The 21,534-nt window shown below is 38.6% G+C and overlaps 2 protein-coding genes across 2 annotated transcripts; one reads left to right on the top strand and one right to left on the bottom strand.

Moving 5' to 3' along the window:
- Positions 1 to 37: 37 nt before the first annotated feature.
- On the bottom strand, positions 38 to 8,869 carry peds1 (plasmanylethanolamine desaturase 1). The gene is made up of 6 exons (XM_056772825.1): positions 7,718 to 8,869; positions 5,877 to 5,996; positions 5,519 to 5,610; positions 4,202 to 4,346; positions 3,408 to 3,620; positions 38 to 3,322 (listed from the first exon to the last, which is right to left on the bottom strand). Exons 1-6 carry the CDS (start codon positions 7,851 to 7,853, stop codon positions 3,201 to 3,203), a joined length of 828 nt encoding a protein of 275 aa, XP_056628803.1. The 5' UTR covers positions 7,854 to 8,869; the 3' UTR covers positions 38 to 3,200.
- Positions 8,870 to 8,983: 114 nt separating this feature from the next.
- Positions 8,984 to 10,498, top strand: cebpb (CCAAT enhancer binding protein beta). The gene has a single exon (XM_056772824.1). It carries the CDS (start codon positions 9,196 to 9,198, stop codon positions 10,027 to 10,029), a length of 834 nt encoding a protein of 277 aa, XP_056628802.1. The 5' UTR covers positions 8,984 to 9,195; the 3' UTR covers positions 10,030 to 10,498.
- Positions 10,499 to 21,534: the final 11,036 nt, after the last annotated feature.

The raw sequence follows: 21,534 nt of genomic DNA, 5'->3' as shown, positions 1-21,534 counted from the left end.
ACATGTAAAATAAATAACGTACACACATCAGGCCAAAATCTTGCAAGTTCTTTATTAATTTCATTATAAATATGAACTTAATGACAAAAGATTTTGAAACCGGAAACAACAAAAAAAAGCTTTAAGGCGTCATTTTCAACAAAGAAGCCATCCTAGAAAAACTTTCTGAACATGAATTGTAAAACCAGGCGACACAGAGTTTTAAAAAGCTTCTCCCAATAAATCTTTAAGGATGAACATTCAGTAACAAGTGTGAATGCCAAAGGTCATCAATCAAATGTCCCAGTAACAGCTGCGTCGAAATCTCTAAAAGTCCCCAGTGAATACGGGATTGGCTTAGTTGTGTTATCCGAAGGAAAATACAATATTTCTTAGCAAGCACAATGTGATTCGTTCAATATCCTCTCATCTGCACGGGCAGATCTTTGTTGCTCGCGCTATGCATGGAAAGCGAGGAATCTCGAACGAGTACTGAACTTTTAACACTCTAAACTAACGTGATCAATAACACAATCAGCCTATTATCACAATATTAATCTTCCTTATGCACAGCACACAAATCTAGTAACTTCTCTTAAGTACAATGTTGCAATAGTAGAGCTTTGTAGTCATGGCATAACAATACTCACATATGTTACAGCTGGTGACATTCTTATTTATATGTATATTCAGTGAATTAAAGAATCTTGTCTTGATATGAAATACGATATGATAATTTATACTCAAAAGCGTTGAATGTAGGAGAAAATGTCTGATAAAAAAACTCAATAGAAACCAACATCTCAAAATTGTATGAAAGTAAATAAATGTAACAATTTACTGAATTAAAGTGACCGGAAAAGGTTCCAGTTTCCCTGTGCAGTGAAAATTTCCACCGGAGTGTCCTCTTTACATTAACACCAAACACACCACAACAGATCTATTAGCTGAGCAAAAATAAATTTGGCATCTCGTATCATTATAGAAATATATAAAGATATTAATCAACTGTCAAAAAAATACTACAATATTCCACTGAACAAATCTTCCTGAATTCAGATATGAAGGAAAAGAACACGTAACATGACAATACGAATCAGCTCAAAGCACTTCATGTCCTCTTTTACAATTTGGGATGACCTCTTTGTAACAGAGTTTTAAAATTTGGACAAAGGAATCTACTGTACGTTCTAAAACACTTTCTCTGTCGTTCCGATGCGCTGACCTATATAAACATTTACTATCATCACACTGACCTATCGCTGACTGACCTGTTGAAACAAATTGCGACAATGCTGCAGACAGTAAAAAAATTGGCATTAAAACGCACACAAGCAAAAACCAAAGCTGTAACTTATTTGACTTATTTGAATGAAGTTCAGAAACAGTTTCATTAATAAAATCATTTGGCGTAAACGGGATGCGAGTTATTCATTTGACTGTATGTTTGAAAAACTTATTCTAAAAAAAATAGATGGTACACCCATAAACAATCACAATTATGTAACATGTTCTGAACTGTTCTTGAGACACAGAGCCTCGGTCTCTTCCTCTTTACTCTTGGATAGCTTGCATAAAAATGAAAATTCTGTTATCATTTAGCCTTAAATTGTTCCAAACCTGTATGAATTTCTATGTTCTTTCGAGCAAAAAAGAAGATATTTTGAAGAACGTGGGAACCCAAACAGTTCTGGGGCACTACTGACTACCATCGTAGTTTTTTCCCACTACGGTAGTTAATAGTGCCCCAGAACTGTTTGATTCTGCCAAATATCTAGATTATCTAAAATGTAAGATTCATACAGGTTTGAATCAACTTGAGGGTAAGTAAATGATGACAGCATTTTCACTTTTGGGTGAACTATCCTTTTAATGGAGGACTGTTACAACGGTAACCACACACAATGAATACTGGCTAAACTACATTGCTTGAAAAGCAACACTTACATTTTAAGCAAAGCCAATATATTTTTATTAGATAGATGGAATCCTTAATTATTTCTATATTAAAAACGCAACTTCTGATTAAGATAAATATAGTCAAATAAAATTTAATTTTTTTTTACAAATTTATACTGGACCATGTACATGTATGATCAATAAATAATCAAATTACAAGCAGTTAGTAAGTGCAAGTCACTAGAAAGTCAAATGTGATGGGTCCGTCTTGTTTATCATGCGATAACTGCCTCTAATATGTTATACTACTATTAAATAAGAACTAGGAGTTGTGATTGAACATGCCTCAAACTAGATTTTATCTGTTGTGTAACAAAGTATGCGAACCTCAATGGAGTTCACATTTTATTTGGCTAGTCAGGCTCGACTAAAACTTCCCTAAGGTAACGTTAATACAACGTGAAAAATGATGAATGAGACCACAGAGGGATTTCATATGGGCTTTGTGATCTACATCTCAGAGTCAAGCAGCAATGTTGCTCTCGTGGTGTATTTACACTGCAAGCCGAAACACAAATGATCTGAATATTGATCTAAAACGAAACACTTATAACGACGCATATCTCACAGTCGACCTGCATACAGCTCCTCCGAATTTGCAACTGTGCTTCAAAAGCAAAAATTGAGTGACGTAAAAACATTTGTATTAATGTGAGGATGAAGCCATGCGAAGCAAGGTTCTTTACTGCAATTCATTTTTTAAGGCGTACTGAAGAAAGACTGCATATGATGCTGCTCTGTCTATTCAGACACAAGCAACAAATGAAGACACCGGTTTTGTAGCCCTCTGTGGCCAAACTGCCCTTGAGTTTACTGCACTTTAGCCCAATGCAAGAGGAAGGTGAGAACAAGAGAGATCAGTCCCAAAGGCCACCCCCCAGAGACCAGCCAGGCAATAAAGCTTTGACAGCAGTTGAAAGTTGAAGAAAAACCGTCGAAAAAAAGAGCCCACTTTGTTCAAGTATTGACATTTTGAGTGATCTTTTTTGCACTTTAAAGAGTCTGTAACATTTTGCAGAAGTCTCAAGTTCAAAAGAGGATTGGGGTATTTTTTGATCAATAAAGTAAGCAGAGAGGAATATTGCTTTCAATCGCTTCGTCAACCCTCTTTCGGTCAACTTCTTTCTAAGAATTGATGGCTTTCTAAGTTGGGCTTTGATATCTTGCCGTTCCTCTTGTTCTGTGCAAGGGAGGACAATTAGATGGAGATTCTCCTACGAGCAGATCTGAGGTAGGGGAAGTGGATCAGTGGCAGAAGATCGTTACTTGGTTTTCTGGGCCCATCTGAGGTCATCCGATCTGGGCTTCTCTCCTGTCAGGCTTTGGATCAGATCTTCCAGGTTTTTCCAGAATCCCAATTTCTCCAGAGGGTAGTTTAACCAGCCTACAGGTACAAACAGACATACGCATGAAAATGAGCCTGTGGGTGAGAGTATGATCATAACTGTGTGCCAAAAGCGGGAGTATACCTGTGGTAATGCAGAAGTAGGTTTCGTGAGGTGAAACGTGGTGCACTCTGTGGTGTTTTCGTGGCAATATGATGCGACAGTCCTGAAGTAATGTTACCCAGCGCGGGAGTCCAAAATACGTGTGCGACCATTTGTGGATCTGATTGGTCAATGTAACAAAAATGGCCAAAGCAAAAAGGTAACAAAACCAGGGGTAGTTCCGATATATCTCCGCTGGAAAGATTGAGAGAGAGTAGAAGATGAGATCATATACTCAGAAATGTCAGTCTTGGCTCATTATTTGTCCCCCCCATAGAATAAAGTGACTGATAACAGTGTAATAAAAAAAATTGCTCAACCTTTTTATAGTTCTTGTACAATTATGTGGTAATAATTATCGTATAATATTATTGTTTTTGTGCATATTTAACTCAAGTAGATTTCTACTTTTAAAGTTAATTATGATATATTGCAAGTAAACAAAAACTGTACACAATATTTGACAATTATTTTCCAATTGTCCCTGTCAAATATTTCTCGAAATTTCTCTAGCACAGGGAAGGTGGAATGAAGCGATGATGGGTGACTACATCTGGAACTTGCTTTGTGAGGACAGTCTTGTACACTTCTTCAGTTTTGGACAGCTCCTTTTTGTAACTTATGTTAAAGCTCAGTGTTATGCCAGTACCTTGTAATTTCTGCATACGAGTAATAATCCGAAATGTATAAATGTGTGAAAATATTTTTTTGGGTTTTTTTGCCAGTACCGTTGATGGTAAAAAAGGGTTTTTAAATTGTTACATTGTGTAACTTACCTGGTGACAGCATCATGAAGTTTGCAGCCATGTTAGCCAGCGGGATGATGGTTAGCATACAGTTATCACCATTCGTCTCAATGAAATCATGGCGCGTAATTGCAGTTGGATCGATGTGGTGCTCTCGAAACGGACGAATAAAGGCCTGGAAGTGAACCAACAAGGAGAATCAATTAATTTCTCTCATATAAATAACTTTCCCAACAAAGCTGTTTTTCTTAGACTTGTCAAAAGGCCAGAAACTTGTGTAACATTCTATAGATTAAAATGTAGTCTGTACTTATATATAGACCCTTTCATCGGACCCCCAGTTAACTTCCTGTTTGTGTTAGGCTAGTGTTAAATAATATAACCATTTATATTTCATTTAATTTATGTTAATATTCATTTATATTATTATTGTATTATATAACATTTGTATTAAATAAACAATTTGATGAATGGGTCATATATTTTGGTCGCATAAGAAACTGTATGGTACATTGACATCTACCGTTGAGCTTGGTGTCGGAGTCGAAATTTAAAATATTGGAGAGACAAGTTTACCTAAGTAACGGTTCTTATCGGTTTCTTTTGATTGTTTATAGAAATAATCTACAGGCACTTTATTGTTTGTGAATTTGTACCAGATGTTAGTTGGGGGTCACAAAAGTGCACAAGTGCAGTAACATTTCTTTATGTTGTTAAGATGAAACCATCTATAAAAAAAAAAAAAATCACATAATATTGTTGTGATATCTACAGAAATGTTTAAAAAAAAAGAAATAATGCTCTTTAGCAAAGCTTTATATGGGTCCAGAATTATTTATGATACTATCATGTGTAGAATTAACTATTTTAATTATCGTAGTGTTTGCATAGTTACAGATAAAACCATTGTGACGCCCTATAAGGAATGGTTCACCCCAAAATTTAAATTCTGTCATCATTCACTCACCATCTTATCATTTCAAACCTGTATGACTTTCTTTATTCTGCAGAACATATAAGAAGATATTTTGAAGAATGTTGTTAACCGAACAACAGCGGTACCCGTTCATTTTTGCTGTATAGACACAAAACCGATGCAAGTCAATGGGAACTGCCGTTATGAGTTATCATATCAGTTATCATTCTTCAAAATATCTTCATTTTTGTTCTGCAGAAGAAAGAAAGTTATACAGGTTCGAAATGACAAGTGACAAGGGTAAGTGAATGAGGACAGAATTTAATTTTGTGGGTGATATATCTAAATACAAACATGTACTAAAAAAAAAAAAATTTTAACTAAAAAGGCAAAAACTAAAAATTAACATAAAAATGATTTCACCCCATTACCTTCCCAAAGATGGGTAAATCCACCGATCCCCATGTGTCAGCACCCCAGTGGACCAGACCAGAAGCAAAATCTGCTGTCAGGATCCCTGCCACTGCACAAACATAACAACACACACAGCAGAAACTGAGCAATTACGCCCCTGATGCTTGACTGCGACCAGCTGTACATCAGCAATACAGTTTCAAGGTCTTCTCACAACCTCGAATTCTCATGAAAAAAATGTTTTATCTTTTATGTAGTAATAACACACAAACAATGGTAATTTCAGAGCTGTACTTTAAAATATGTATTGTGTCTACCTGTACCCTATTAAACCTTAATGTGCTTGTGTCGTGTGGGCTTGTTTGTTGTACCAACCGATGCCCAGAAGGATGTACCAGGCGTGTCCTAGGTGGAAGTAAGTTACCAGGTAACAGAAGTTAAAGGCCATGAGGCTGAAGCAAAGAACCACACTGATCCATTCCTGACATCTTTTTCCTGAAAGAACAAGTCAAAGACAAGTCAAGAGCAGTCTTTGTCTTTAGAATTAATTGTATTATTCAAGTCAATGTATAAATACAATTGATCACATGGTTTTAAAAAGTATACCGTGATGATAAAGTGACACGCACAATTCAAGCCTAATACATACAAATAAAGACATCTGAAACATCTATTATGATTCACACATAATTCTAACACCGTTCATCTGAATAGAAAAATTACCATTGCCAAGTTTTACCCGACAGAAATTACAATTATATGTAAAAAAAATTTCACCGAGAAGTATAACTACATGGTGCTTATGCGACAGGTGCAGCTTCAGAGACTGGCATATTTTGTTTCCTACGACACGATGAGCTCTTGTATCACGAATTCCTGCTGTCAGCACGTGTGCCAAATAGTTTTTGGACCCTGATGATAACTATTTATGAGGAAAGTTGCAGTTTCCAGAGTGCTTATCTATTAATGGCATCTCTCTGGAGTGACACAGAACACATAAGACTAAAGATGAAACTTCCCTAGATAACCAACCAAGAGTGTGTTATATTGATCTATTGTACTATTGGGTTACCAGCAAAGTGCAAAGCTAACATGACTAACATGGCTGCAAGCTTGCAGCGGTTTGTTGTTTCACAGCAGTCCTTTCTCACAACAGTCCCATTGTTTCCTCCTTACACAGCTACAATTGTGTGCTGAGGGGAATTTCACATTTGACCTGAATTCAGCGCATAACAGCTTCCCAGAAAGAACCTGAAGTGACCAAACAGCATGAATCACAACAGAGTTGACACAACACTAAAGGCTAAAAAGAGGCTGTGTTAGTATCTGGAAACAAAGTTGCGCCGAACTATCTGAGTTGATCTGATCTAATAAACAGAGCCTGAACACTCCCTCTATTACCATGGTGACTGTAAACAACACTAGAAGAGAACACGTGACCAAAGGCACTTTAATGAATGTCATGTTTACCAGAAACCAGATGCTGTCCATTCCGAAGCACAGCACCCCACCCACATCCACTAACTCATATTTATAACACCTAAGTTATGCCACTCCCTTATTTTGATGTTTTGGTTATAATTTTCTGCAAATAGTTGGATTTGTGTGATTCACCCATTCATTAGCACAACTGCTTCAAACGTCCTGCAAATAACAAACTTATCCCATTTCTGTGAAATACATATTTTAAATAATTGAGACAAAAGACATACCAACGAGCAAACACTGCCCTGTAGTGTTTTATCACTATCAAAACCAAGTCCTATTAAAACAATTTCCTCATAAATAAACTTTGAGTAGCCTGACGTAGTTCAGTAACATAACAGAATAGTTCAATAAAAGAAATACGAGAGCACAAATGTCCTCTTCTGTTCGAAAATATTAAACACGATCATTTTTTACTCATCTTATGATTAACATGATATGGCATTAGACTCATTCACACTCACAAACACTCCTCAGTGTTCATTCATCTTTCCCTTCATGCTACAAATTATAAATGCGTCGTGTTTGCCTAACAAACTCCACCGACAACCGGACGAAACACGCTTTGCAACGTGCAGTTTCCAAACAGAACCAGGTGGTGGATGATCAATCTGTGGTCGTACTCTTCAGTGCTGTCCAGCCAGCGAAAATGACACTTCAGTCCGCGGTACGTAAAGAAGCGGGCGGACACCGGCCCCCTATAAGAAGCAGAAACCCGATTCTTAACTAACCTGGCGAGTATAACTCCGCGAGCTCTCGAGCGCCCGCGTGCTGTTGTCCCCATCTCGCGCCCGGCTGTACCGATCCGTTTGCTGCGGATGTAAGAAAGTTTCCCGAAGCCCTGCTTCCACTCACAGCGCTCGCCATGTTCAGTCGCGTTCGGGCGCAGCTGATGATGCGTTAATTCCGCATCCTGAACACACGCCTCCGTCCGTCCTGTTCCGCGTATCCTCCGTCCACCAATTGCGCTCGACGGCTGCAGCAATTGGCCAATCCTCGATTAGATCGTTCTTTCAGGTTCAGCGTGAAGACCAATTAGAAAGCAAGAATGTTCTGGCCCCACCCGAAAGCGACCAATCAGAAAACAAGCTACGCTGACGGTGAGCGATTCTAAAAATCCTGAAGTAAAACTGATTAAGAGCATCTCAATTTAGAAATATAAATATAGAAAATGTCGATACATTTTAGTTGTTTTGTTAAAGTCTGTGTATTACAGTGGCACTGAGGTAACGTTACAGCACGCACAATAATATTGTCTCTTAAGAAATACACTGGCAAATAACATACAGTAGGCTATACATACAAATAAATAAGTGAGGATCACTTTAAAACGGTAAAAGTGCATAAAAGGCAGTTCTTACTAAATGTTTCACTGTGATTGGGGCACTGGGGGTGTTCCGACATATTTTTATACATTTTTAAAAGACTGCAATAGATGATGAAACTGGACTTGTAATGCAATTCCTTACCTTACCACCAGATGGCAGACTAACCTAATTTTGAAGTAGGATAAGCGCGTCTATTGCAGTCCAACGCCTGCTCCTGCTGATAGAAAATGATAACTGTAAATTGTATAATGTGTTTGAAGAGGTTGGGGGTAAAACAATAGACCACGCTAATAATCTATTTGGGAGAAAAACTTTAAAGAGCAAATAAATGTAAATAAATAAAAAAAAGGTTTCAGGCTTGTCACAAATCTTATTTGTATATTTTATTAATCAGCTTCTATTTAATACATTTTAATAAATTGATTAAAACCATACGACTCGGTATGGGCTGAAGATTAAACAGTTTCCTAAACGTCTAAACGCAGTCTGTGTTTATCGGCTACGCGTTTACGTTTGTTTCCTATTGTTATTAATCACTCAGTGTGTTCATGAACCCCGGTTTGTCGTGAGCGTCTGCGGCCAAACCAGAAAAACGCGTCACATACCAAATCACCGCCCCCTCGCACAAGCCTATAAACACACCAATCCGAGACATGGGAACTGACTTCTGCTCTCCAGCGCGCGCTGGGAAGGCAACCTATAACCTACATACCAGACAGCACGCATCTAGTTATTTTGCAACTAGAAGACAAGTTTTTTTTTGAAGTTTTTTCAAGCTTGACGCCCGTGTTGCAGCTTCTACTTGCGTTCGCTACTTCAAGTTATCAGGGCGGTGAAACCCTGATCTCCGTCCTGCCGCAATCCGGCGGGTGTTAAGATCCATGGAAGTGGCCGGTTTTTACGAGGGGGACTACCTCGCTTTTCACAGCAATAACACCATCAGCAACTCTGTCAGCGAAGGCATTTGCAAGCAGCCAATTAACGGCTCCATGACGAAGCTTCATGACCTCTCTGAGCACGAGAAAGCCATAGACATCAGCATTTATTTGGACCAGTACCATCACCTGCCCAACCAAGACGAAAGTCGGCACCGGGTGGGAATCTACAACGACTTTCATTCGGAGGAGAACAAGAACAAGAGAGCGTTACAAAACTACAAGAACTACATCTCGCTGACCGACCGGGACACGAACCAGCTGGCCTATTCTGAGCTGCAAGAGACGCGCGTAGACGCGGTGTTCAGTCCGGACTTTTTGGGCAGTTTTGCCAAAGGTAACTGGCGAAACGATCCCAACGAAGACCGCCAAATGGATGGCTCCGGAGGTTTTGACATGCGCTCGTATTTGCAGTACCAGAACGCTCCCAGCGGCAGCCTGGGTAATATTTCCACCGCGTCCTCCTCCTGCTCAAGCCCGCCAGGTACACCTGCGCCGCCAGGTAAAGGGAGATCACCTCAACCGGGCGGCAAAATGGCCTCCGGTGGGAAAGGAAAGAAGAGGCTGGAAAAGGATAGCGACGAGTACAGACAGCGGCGGGAGAGAAACAATCTCGCCGTGCGCAAAAGCAGGGACAAAGCCAAAATACGCAACATGGAGACGCAGCACAAAGTGCTCGAGCTGGCGGCCGAGAACGACCGGTTACAGAAGCGCGTGGAACAGCTGTCCCGGGAGTTGGCGACGCTGCGGAACCTTCTCTCCGCTACTGGCCAGTGCTGACGGAAATCTGGGGTTTCTCGAAGAGCACGTACACAGACGCGGACTGTCAAAAGACTTGAAACAGAGCAGATTTTACAAAAAGTTGCCTGTGCTTGATAAAAACGAGCAATTGCTCGTTCAATGCGTTTACAACCGAGAGATAAACATGAAACTGGACTGTGCGCCTGGATTGCGCAATATCTCCACCGTGTGCTTGGTAATCTGGAAAGCCTGTCATGTATTTCGTCTGTAAAGTATTTTTGTACGGGTTTAAAAGTGAGATATCTGTTTAATATTCTGTTATTTAAAATCATTTCGCCATATCTGGGGCAGTGGTTGTCAGGGGAAGAGTTTTACTGCAGAGGTATGATGCAACTCATTGTAACAGTATTGGCAACGCAGTGAAGTAGTCTTATAAAGACGATAAAGGTACACTGTTCTACTGCTATATAATATTTTATTGAATTAAATAATTTTTATGCTATTGAAATCTTGTGTTTCTTCTGCATTTTCTTGCCGCTATCATAAACATATAAGCACATTTTTGATTCCAAGCAGGTAAACCTCATTTTCACACCCACCCACCCACAGCTGCTGAGATTGAGTTTCTAGCCTGCAGTTTCCTCTTGGTTTAACGTTAATTTTAGTACACTCTTCTTAAACTTATAGAAATAGCAGGACATTTTCATTTTGTGTTTAAAGCTTGTTATCACAAATTAAGACTTTATTATTTTAGATTCATTTCAATATTCATTGTTTACCATTATTTAATAACTGAGGTCATGTAGGTCTTCTGAGATGTGTGTTCGTGAGTCACTTCAATACAGAGGTACAATTATCTAAAATACACAGACAGGGTCCACAATCCAAAGAGACTCTAGACTCTGGTTCAAGGCTAGATAAACATTGAAAATAGCCCCTCAAACACACAAACCATGAACAAACACACACGTTTTACAAGCTGATATTTGATCACTGTGCATAATCTTCATCTCATTGTATAGAATATAAATATTAAATACATGGGATGAAATACAGATGATTAAGTCAAGTCCTTTGATTTGTGTAGATATCAGAATTTTGATGAGACATTTTGAAAAATCAATGTAATGTTTGTTTAGTTTAGACCCACAAGTCAACATACAATGACCTTCAGGTTCATTACAGTACTCAAAATGCTCATTGGAAGCCTAGAGCAAGATCTACCTGCTCTGTGTCCTTGTCTGTGAATAAAATCAGTTATTCATTTATAAACCTCGTCTTCTAAAAGGCTTGTCATCAATATAAAATGTTTGGGCTCATGTCTAGCATGAAGCTACCTAAATATGGTAAATTTACAGCCATAAAATAACCAATTGACTCATCAAATTACCTTTCTAGATTAATGAGATCGATGCTGATTGATGTTGAGATAGATAACATTGAATGTTATTTAAAAGGTGCTTAAATCAAAGAATCGAACACAAAATATCTCCTATTTTTACACCAGACTCTGTTAATCTTTTCACGTTGGAGATAGTTTGCATCTAAGCATGCAGGTCACAAGGAATCTCTAAGCTTTTGAGATGTGACCGTTCCTGCTCAAATCCTACTGAAGGAAATGGAACCTGATGGACAGGTTGAATGACCTGTCAGTCAGGGAGGATAGTAACTAGCAGGTAGACAAGGAGCAGTTCATCACCATGATAATAGAAGGCAGAAGAGCGAGAAGCAGATAGAAGGAGAGTAGAAAAATAAAACAGAGTTTATTTAGTTCATTTCTGCATCAGTGGCTAATTTCAATTTGAGATCAACAGCAGAAATCTCTGAAATAAATCTTGCTTGTGTGTGCGTGTGTGCTGAAGTCTGTCTGCTCTGGGTAAATTCTCAACCCACAGACAGCACCAGACATCAAATCAGTAGGAAAGAAACTATCAAAGAAAGACTGTGGAAATACAGTATGTTCAGCTCACTGAAATAACGTCTCTTGACAAACAAACAATAAATAAATGTTGTTGTGTCCTGGTTTTCCTCAATCTTGTTCATTATATTCTATATGATTTGTGAAAATTTGCCCACGTTTACTAGCCTATTTATTTATAATTTGATAACATTATTGATTTGATTCAATATTTTGTCAAATTACTATGGTCGCCCACATGCTCATTGCATCACACATAATTTTAAAACTGACATTTTGTTTGATCTTTAAAGGGGAACCTGTAGAACTGTGAGAAAGAGATCGGTAAAGGAGGAAAGGGTGTTGTTTTGTAGTGTATTTCACAACGATGTTCTGTAGTGGAGAAGGATCTGAGTTGCTCAACACTTCCAACTTCCTCCTATCTTCGCATGCATGTGTGTCCGCATGCGTAAAGTAACAACTGCTTTAGATACATTCTTGTTAAATACATTTAGCCTACTCCATCACATCCAGACAATAACCTATACTTGTGAATACTAACACAAGAGAGAACCATAAACATTTAAGTCTATGTAATATATCAATCCTCAAAAAAAGTATAAAAATCCAAATAATGATACAAAAGAACAGCAAGCCAGTAAAATGTATGTTTGTTGCATAAAGTTTACAATTTTACTGTAAAGGCTTTGTAAATGCAATCCATTACTGTACCAATTTATAGCAAGTGCCACTGTCATCTCATTGGCCACATACAAACGTGCACTTTACGTTGTTCATTCTGACCCATGACAATGATTCACATACAGTAGGCTACATATGTCATCATACATGCAGTTCAAATAAATGACACGTGTGCGTCGTTCCTTTATTTTTTTATTTTTTTAAATGAATAAATCACAGTTAACATTCAGCACTTTAACTGAACCGTAACGCATGAAAAGAGTTGCGCAATTCGGCGCGTGCCGCGTCTGTTTCTGTACGGCACTTTGCCCATTTAGTGTAACTTAACCTCTGGGCCAAAGCTTCGGTTCCGGTTTGTTCAGCTGTTGTATAACCCGGGATCGTTGCTTACTCAAATGGGGTTTCCATCATCAAGATTACAAGTTTCTTTTCCCCTTTTACTAGAGAGCAATGCCCCTCCCGCTTCCAGGCAAGATTTTACCGTCAATGTTGCGTCTCTGTAACGGAGTTGCTGCGTCACGCCGACCTGCTGATACTAATATGATCCAGCCTACACTGGATTCTCATGTCTTCATCCCACACACCGTCAGAGTTTACCTAGAACAATAAATCAACTCCTCCTATGGTATGTGGTGGTTGCTTCGGTTCATTATTTCGGTATACATTATGTTTTTAATTTCACCAAGTCACACCACAGACTTCTTGCTTCCACCACATATTTTAGAGTCCTCTCACTTCCCTAAAATGCCCTTTTCCCTGAAAACACACTTTAAAAGAAAAGAATTTCTCTCAGCTGGTGCTCATTGCACATAGTCTGTTGAAGGGACAGTTCACCCCAAAATGAAGATTCTGTCACCTCACCTTCAAGTCGTTCCAAAACTTTATACATTTCTTTGTTCGGTTGAACACAAAGAAAGATTTTTGGAAGAATTTAAGCCTTTTTAAATTCTGGGACATCTGGACTATCATAGTAGGAACAAATATTGTAAAAAAAATCCTGTTGAACACAAAATAAGATATTCTGAAGAATTTAGGAAAGAAAGCAGTTCTGAGGCACATCTGACTACCATTTTAATGCTTCCTACTATGGCAGCCAGAACTGAAAATTGCTAAAGTTCTTTCAAATATCTTCCTTCGTGTTCAGCAGAACAAAGAAATGTATACAGGTTTGGAGTGATTTATGGGAGAATTTTCATTTTGGGGTGAACTATCTCTTTCAGGGCTTTTGGAAAGTTGAACATATCTGCACCGGCTTGACTGTTCTGTTATAAATGCTGTGGTTAAATATTAACAGCACCATTGTAACAACAAACAGGACAGACATATCAAAGGTTAACAATTCCTGCCAGACAACCTTAATAAATCAATGAGTTTCTTACATCTTAAGTGTTCAACAAAGCCTTTCAATATGTTTGCTTATGCATATTGCTAAAGAAAGCTTGCGGGCATATGTGAAACTGCACGTTTTCTTGAGAAATGGCCAAAAACATGGTTTGAATCCAAATCCCTTCTGTTACACGAGTCAAACAGAGGAAACAGAGCGAGTCTAGAATATTCCACTGCTGACAAAAGACATGAGAAACATGGATCTGAATGAAGCTCAATAATGTGCATCTGAAGTATTTTCCCCCTAAACTTAAAATCACTGTGGTCATGGAGTGGTCAAGCAGGTTTGTGGGTGGGTCCAAGGTTGACATTTTGAAAGTGCTGTTATGTGCTATCTATTAAAGCCACTCATTCATTCATCCACTTCCCCAGTTCTCTCTTTCTGTCCATATTTCTTCTTTTTCTCCCGGACTCAAGTAAGATGACGTAAAAGACGAACATCCGGGGTCTTTGCGGCATGGCTGCCAGTAACTCATGAGGCATCCACAGTGGCCGTAAAGGGTGGAGCCATGACCCTGCAGGACACAGGCCCAGATTTCAACACTGTAGCACTTCTGCTATTTCTTCTCTAACACTTGCGCAGTGGTTCAGGGCGACCACCGCGTCGTTGGGTTGTACCGCTCAAATCATGCAGAACTGGGTTGAGTAATTGACAGCCTTCCTGTTCTTGCAACACAACAGAATGAAAAGTAGTCATAATGATCATGCCATCATTGACCCTCCATATTGGCGCCCCCTTTAACTTCGCTGCTGTGGAGAGGCATCTCCATATTTCGTGATTTGTATTTTTTGCCATGAATCATTATTATTTGTCAACCTTTTTGTTTCTCGCTGGGTTTTGCAAATATATAACCAATAAAAAGTATTAAAGAATGTTTGTCAACTTTGACAAAGCAGTATTTAATCATTTAAATTATGTTTTACCATTCTCTACATCCACTAAATACCAGCACAATAAAGCAATAAATATATAAATCCACAGCTACAGGTCACAATGTTTTTTGCAAACACACTTAACACAAAAAAATTGATTAATGTAAAATATATCAATGTTTTCCTGTATTGAGTATTCTAGGGCCTACACATTTTAAAATATCTGTTTTTGTTATATTTGATTTGAAAAAAATAGCTAAAGTGTTTATTTTTTCAGATTATAATTGATTATAAGCGAGTTCTGAATCATCCACAAAATTCCACCCCATAAAATTATATTCATGGCACAGTGGCATGCTACCTATAACCCCCCCCCCCCCATCTATGTATTATATTTAATATTCTGTCTTAAATCTGTCCAATTTATCATAGGTCTGTGCTTTTGCAAACACAGCCCAATTTAGACATTTTCACTTAAAGTTGTACTCACTTTTGATGCCAGCAGTTTAGACATTAAAGGCTGTTTGTTGACTTATTTTGAGGGGACAACAGATGTACACTGTTATACAAGCTGTATACTGACTACTTTACATAGCAAAGTGTAATTTCTTCAGTGTTGTCACATAAAAAGATATAATAAAATATTTACTAAAATGTGAGGGGTGTACTCACTTCTGTGAGATATTCTTTTCTTCTTTCTTTTCATCATTTCTATGTAAAGCACTTTGAATTAGTGTTGCGTATGAAATGTGCTACTGTATATAAATAAGCTTACCTTGCATATTAACTGTAAGAGTTTTTGTTGTTAAATGTGTTGTTGTAAGTGTTCTTTAACTTAACCAAACTGGAAATGATCACATTATTTTTTAACAAACTCCAGTAGGAAGATATATATTATGCAATAGAGGGATCGGCCAGCCACGTGTTAAAACATAAATTTTTGCTGTGTTCTGTATTAGTTTTTTGTTTGTTTACTTATTTACTCATTACATTTTGATTTGTAGAAAAAGCTCTCCACTACAAACAAACTGTTTCTAGTCCATCAGAAGTGTGAACTTCAATAAAACCACAATTCATCCATCCATCCATCCATCCATTTTCTACCGCTTATCCGAACTACCTCGGGTCACGGGGAGCCTGCGCCTATCTCAGGAGTCATCGGGCATCAAGGCAGGATACACCCTGGATGGAGTGCCAACCCATCGCAGGGCACACACACGTTATCAATGTTATGGCAAACATACTTTTACATAACTTTAACTCACCAAAATAACCAACGTTGATTTTAAAGATCAACTTTTACCTAATTTTAAAAAAGCAAGTCGCAATGATTGATATCGCATTTACTTCTACCTAAAAACTTGTACTTAACACCATTATAACCCCACAATATTGATTTATTATATTGTCTTGTTTTTGCTGGAGGCTTCACATTTTCTGTTGTCCCGAGATTACTTTCAGAGATTGATCTTCTCCTCACGCTGATGATGTCGACGTACAAACGTTTATTTCCACCTGCCATCTCTCGATCAGCGAGCAGCGAGGGGCACCAAGCCGCCCCCTATAGCGTAAAGGTTGCTTCTGCAAACCTTTAACCATGAGATAGACGATCAGTGCGGGCGGCTCAATATGGGCACTGTCAGGATCTGAGGATACTGATATATTGGTTGTGTTCTTGTGTGTGTAGGCATGAAAACCCTTTCTTATATGTGACGGAATCTTAACTGTCTTACAAGCACACCGTGGCACTCAGCTCAGCCCACATCACTATATTGGATCTCTTCCTTCCTGGAGAGATAACATACACAAGAGAAATCATGAAAAAAGCACAAGGCATAGAAAGAAAAGTACATGTATGTCACAATTTAACTGACGAGAGCTGCTGTGTGCATTTAATGACCAATGCACTTCTTTAAGTTGTTTTTATGAGGTCTTTGTTTAAGAATACAATATATATACGGTCGCATGAGAGGCCAAGTTCAGTTCAGAAAGGCTGACATGATTATGGATATCATGGGGGACTTGGATGAGCCTTGGTTAAAGACCACTAGGGACACAATGGGTGACCTATTGGCTTGTTAAACTCTGAAGAGTCCTTCCTCCTTGTAATATGTGTTTGAACTTTAAAAACCCAAAGAATGATTACACACATAAAGTAAGTCCTTGACTTTGGGTTATCTCTGTTTCTGACCCTTGGTAGACTTTGAAATTCCCTCAACATTTAGGATATCATGAGTTGGGTTTTGTGCTGTGTATTGTGATGCAGTGTGTTGTGAGGCTAGCAGGTAGAAATAAGTATTGTAGAAAAAGAACAATTGTGAGCATGAAACACAAAACCCCTGTGATTACTCGCTTTTAGTTTCCCTTTGTTTGTGACTGAAAGGAGGCAAAACTTGCACAACAAAACCCAATCTGAGAGCTTCAATGAGGGTGAGCAGAAACACATGCTGTAGGTTTCAGTCCTACCAAACACTCCTGAAACTCCAGACACACCCATTATAGCCAGACATGAGTCAGATATTCATTGGAATAATACTTACAAAAGTTGATATTGTTTGACACGCTCAGCATTATTTTAGCGGTTTTATATTAGAGCATTTTGGAGGTTGCCATTTATCCGACGTTTTTTTGACACTGAGATAGTTTCAAAGAAGACACAATAAACATCCTGCCCTGAGTTTCGTTGTTAGCTTGTGCTATTTAAACCTTCTGCATCCTTGAGTTACAGAACTGCCAATACGAGTCATGTTTAAACCTAATCTGCAAACTCGAACAATCACTAGTGTAAATTAAACAAATAGCCTACTTAAAATTTGTCTAAAAATCAGTTAATATACTTTTGAACTTTTAACACCACTCCCTGATGCAATCCGGGAAAAGATTCTCCAAAGAATGACATGAAAGGAGGAAACCACAGGAGACGTGTGTTTACAGTCATGGTTTGTGCAGCACCTGTGAGAATATCTGCTGAGTCACATCTACTGTAAAAACTTTAGTCATGTTAAACGGAATAGGAAATTTGACAGTTGAACTCATTAATGACTTCACACACAAACACAGAGGGTGGGGTGGCAAGACTTCATGTTGTATAAAAATACAGAGGCAACATGTGATTCTAGAACTCTACAAAACACCAAAACCGTACAATAACGACATGTTTTGTGGAGGGGATATATCTGATGTGACAGGGTAATTCAACAAGGTTGCTCGGTGTATTTTTGGAGCACACCACCCTACACACGGCCCTTTTGGAGCAGCATGCACTGTATGTGTGTTTAGCTTTCTTTTAGGAGTGTTTGAAGTCCCTTTGGTGGCTCATGGCCGCCTCGTTCCCCAAAGCACTGACCCCAGTTGACTATTTCATAATTCAGCCCTGTTTATAAAGCATTCAATTGTGTTGACTTGGATTGAGATTAGCATAGCTTGAACCAAAGAGGGCAATTCATGCGTTATGGTTGTGACATTCAAAACATGAAATAACAATTCTCAGATAATGTATTTATTACCAATATATTGAATCATCTGTTTATATTTTACTTAACCCCTGGTGATAAACATCAGAAAATCACTTTACTTAATACGCAAGTCTTCTATTTTAAAAGAGGGAAATATACATGCGTTATGGATGTGACGCACAGACGCACAAAAGTGATGCACATTTTTTAGAAGACAGCATACTGTGTAGGATTTCTATTGAGTCAAAATGAACAAACCAGAAGCACTAATACACAACAAATGGAGAGGGGATGGCTCTTCACAGACCACAAAATAGTTGATTGATTTTTATCTTAAGGTTGACATTTGGATGGAATTCTACAACACGCAACTACACACCATAAAATTCAAACACAATGCGTGCACGAAGAATTCCCACCACTGCTCTTTTACTGCATGACAGTGAAAACAGACACATGGTACGAGTTACAGAAGACGTTGTTTTGAACTCCATGTCCTGCGTGTGAAAACATCCCCTCATAGGTCACAAGTTGCAGAGCGTTGCTATGACGACCGTGATGTAAAGGTGGTGAACGATAGGACATTTGTTGTGGAAGATCTCAAGCAGGTCATCATACAGATTTGACATAGCAAGGCTTTAGCCCACGTCAGCGAGCGCGTGCATGTGTGTTTGCAGCAGGAGGAAGGAAGTGCACGTCGTACAGAAGGGGAAGCACCGAGCCTGGCTGTTTACGTAAACCACGCAGCGAAACAACAACTGCAAGTCGAGGTGTCATGGAGTACATTCGGATTGGCCGCACACAGCAACAGGAAATGACAGCGCGCACACTTGTTGCCATGGTAATTAACCTCAAAAGAAAACAATGCGGTTGAGGGGTGCCCTCAAAACAGACCAGCAGTGTCCCCAAATACGTTGGCCAGAAACAATATTTGTTTCCACTTACTTCAGCATAAACGAGCAAAACAGATCTTTATGATCATTTTGTTGGTTGACCTCAGGGTCACAGAGGTCAAGATGGAATTCAACTCTCATTCAAACTCATCCAAAATCTCAGAAATTTCAACAACATAAGGACTTTCTAACAAAATGTCTGAATTTAGCTATTTTTATCATGTTTCCTTATTTATTAGTTTGTTTCTAACCCTGTTGACGTTTTACTAGATACTTGAAGTTTGTTTCAACATCTGCCGTTAGATATCGATAATCAGTGAGTCAGAACGTGAGTCAGCCTCTGTTTTTCTTTTACTCTGGAGTTTCCTGAATCTCTTGCTCCCAGGAAATATTCCAGATGAAGCGGAAATGGGAGGAGAGAGAACAAAAGGAGGGACATACAGGAAAGAGTGATAAGTGCAGGAGCAAACCAATATCATTTCTCATTTATGGTGTATATGGGACAATAGGCTGACGGATCACTTCATCAGGATCTAATCAAAATAATACTTTCAGTTTACAACCACTGCTGGACGTCTCACCACGAAAAGTCACAAGGACCGATGTTCCTAGATCACAAACAAGCACGAACCAAGCAGATGCTTGATACCTGAACCCAAAACTCACCTGTGGTACAAGCCGGAGTTACAGGTTTACTGTCTTTTTAAGGACGTTTCCGGTATTCGGCCCCGCCCACCACTGTTTTTTCCCAAGTAGTTGGATCAGCCTGTTCTGTCTTGTCTGTCTTACGTCAAAGCACCACGAGTGTTAAGGAGTGCCCTGACTCACGCGCATACACTTGCACAAATACGCATTCCTACATGCTGCGTGCACACCAATGCATACTTATGAACACATTCATCCTGACTGGATCTAACCCACAATACTGTGTGACACACACACAAACACACACACACTCTCAAATACTTCACTCTTCACCTTTTGACTTTCCAGAACAATACAATGATAGAAGTGATGCAATTTCTCATCGTTCAAACCATGTACTAGTTACTGTAACCTGTTACTATTTCCTGTTGAGTTAAATCCAAATTCATGATTAAAAAGACAATCCAATGAATTCTGTCAAGATGTGTTTTTCTGCAACTGTTCTTATTTTGACGGTTGGTGTGTTTGCTATTGTAAGATTCTGAGAAATGGAAAGATACGGAATTTAAAAAAATAAAATGTTAAAAGAAATAACCATTAAATGAAATCTTCTGAAAATTAAGTCTGATGGCACTTTTAAATAAAAAAAGCAACAATTTACAACAAGAAAACTTCTGCGCTCCAAAATTAAATGAATCATTACATCACACGGAAACTGAGTGACAACAAAATAAAGATACGCCATACTCTTACATATAAGTTAGGTCACAGGAAATGGGATGCACAGCTTGGCAACATAAATTACACTGTCGCCACTAGATACAATAACAACTAGAACAATTTTATTCAGGCAGATGAAGAGACAATCATAAACTGACACAACATCCTTCATCAGTAGAAACTAACACAAACCAGTATAGAACACTAAAAGAACACGTAAAGGAAACCACAAGCCAGGCCCCTCACACCAGTACACACAGTCAAGAGCCAGATATTTGCTCAGACCAACTGAAACTTGTGCAAACCAACCCAGAATAAAGTCCCCTTCCCACGTATGTAAGCATAGATGACCCCAATTTTTCGAGTCCAAGCAACATGTTCGTCACCTAGACAGAGGACATAAAGTTTTTTTAGATCAATTATGTTGGGGGTGTTAGATTTTGTCAGCAGAGCTAGATATTGGGACAGGAAATGCATGGGTAAGATGCCCAATTGTAGTGTGACGACACACACATTAGCACGTACACACAAGATTGGCAGATTCAGGTGTAGGATCTCCACATTACACTTCTAATATGTGGAGATGCTAACTTCAGCATGATAACTTTCAAAGAGATGTTGAAGTCAACAAGAATATTAAACGGTATCACATTACAATGGAACAAGTTCATACAAGTAAAAAAATATATTGTTTAGCGCTCATTTGGGAAAAACCCAATTGAATTCACAGCCAAGTATTGAAAAGCTTATCCTAAAGCGCCCTCCACTGGTCACAATAAATTCGCATCTGTCATCCAAAGGTTGCAGTCTGTGCACCTCTTTTATATCTGTGCACCTTAAACTGATAAAATTAATTTTCAGTCATCATTTATTTGCCTGCTTTTCATTTCAAACCTGTATTACTTATACGATATATATAACACAATATAAGATTTTGAAGAAAATTGGTAACCGAAACAAAAGCAGTACCCAT

The sequence above is a fragment of the Triplophysa dalaica genome, chromosome 18 (assembly GCF_015846415.1).
Source record: "Triplophysa dalaica isolate WHDGS20190420 chromosome 18, ASM1584641v1, whole genome shotgun sequence".
Lineage (NCBI taxonomy): Eukaryota > Metazoa > Chordata > Actinopteri > Cypriniformes > Nemacheilidae > Triplophysa > Triplophysa dalaica.
This window is presented reverse-complemented; position numbering and strand designations above follow the sequence as displayed.

Excerpts from the sequence above, each read along its gene's own strand:
- peds1 (XM_056772825.1), bottom strand. The coding sequence starts at position 7,853 with ATGGCGAGCGCTGTGAGTGGAAGCAGGGCTTCGGGAAACTTTCTTACA. Across the intron at positions 4,347-5,518 it reads ATTTACCCATCTTTGGGAAG|GCCTTTATTCGTCCGTTTCG; the intron begins GTAATGGGGTGA and ends GTTCACTTCCAG. Across the intron at positions 3,621-4,201 it reads CTTCATGATGCTGTCACCAG|CGGAGATATATCGGAACTAC; the intron begins GTAAGTTACACA and ends CAATCTTTCCAG.
- cebpb (XM_056772824.1), top strand. The coding sequence starts at position 9,196 with ATGGAAGTGGCCGGTTTTTACGAGGGGGACTACCTCGCTTTTCACAGC.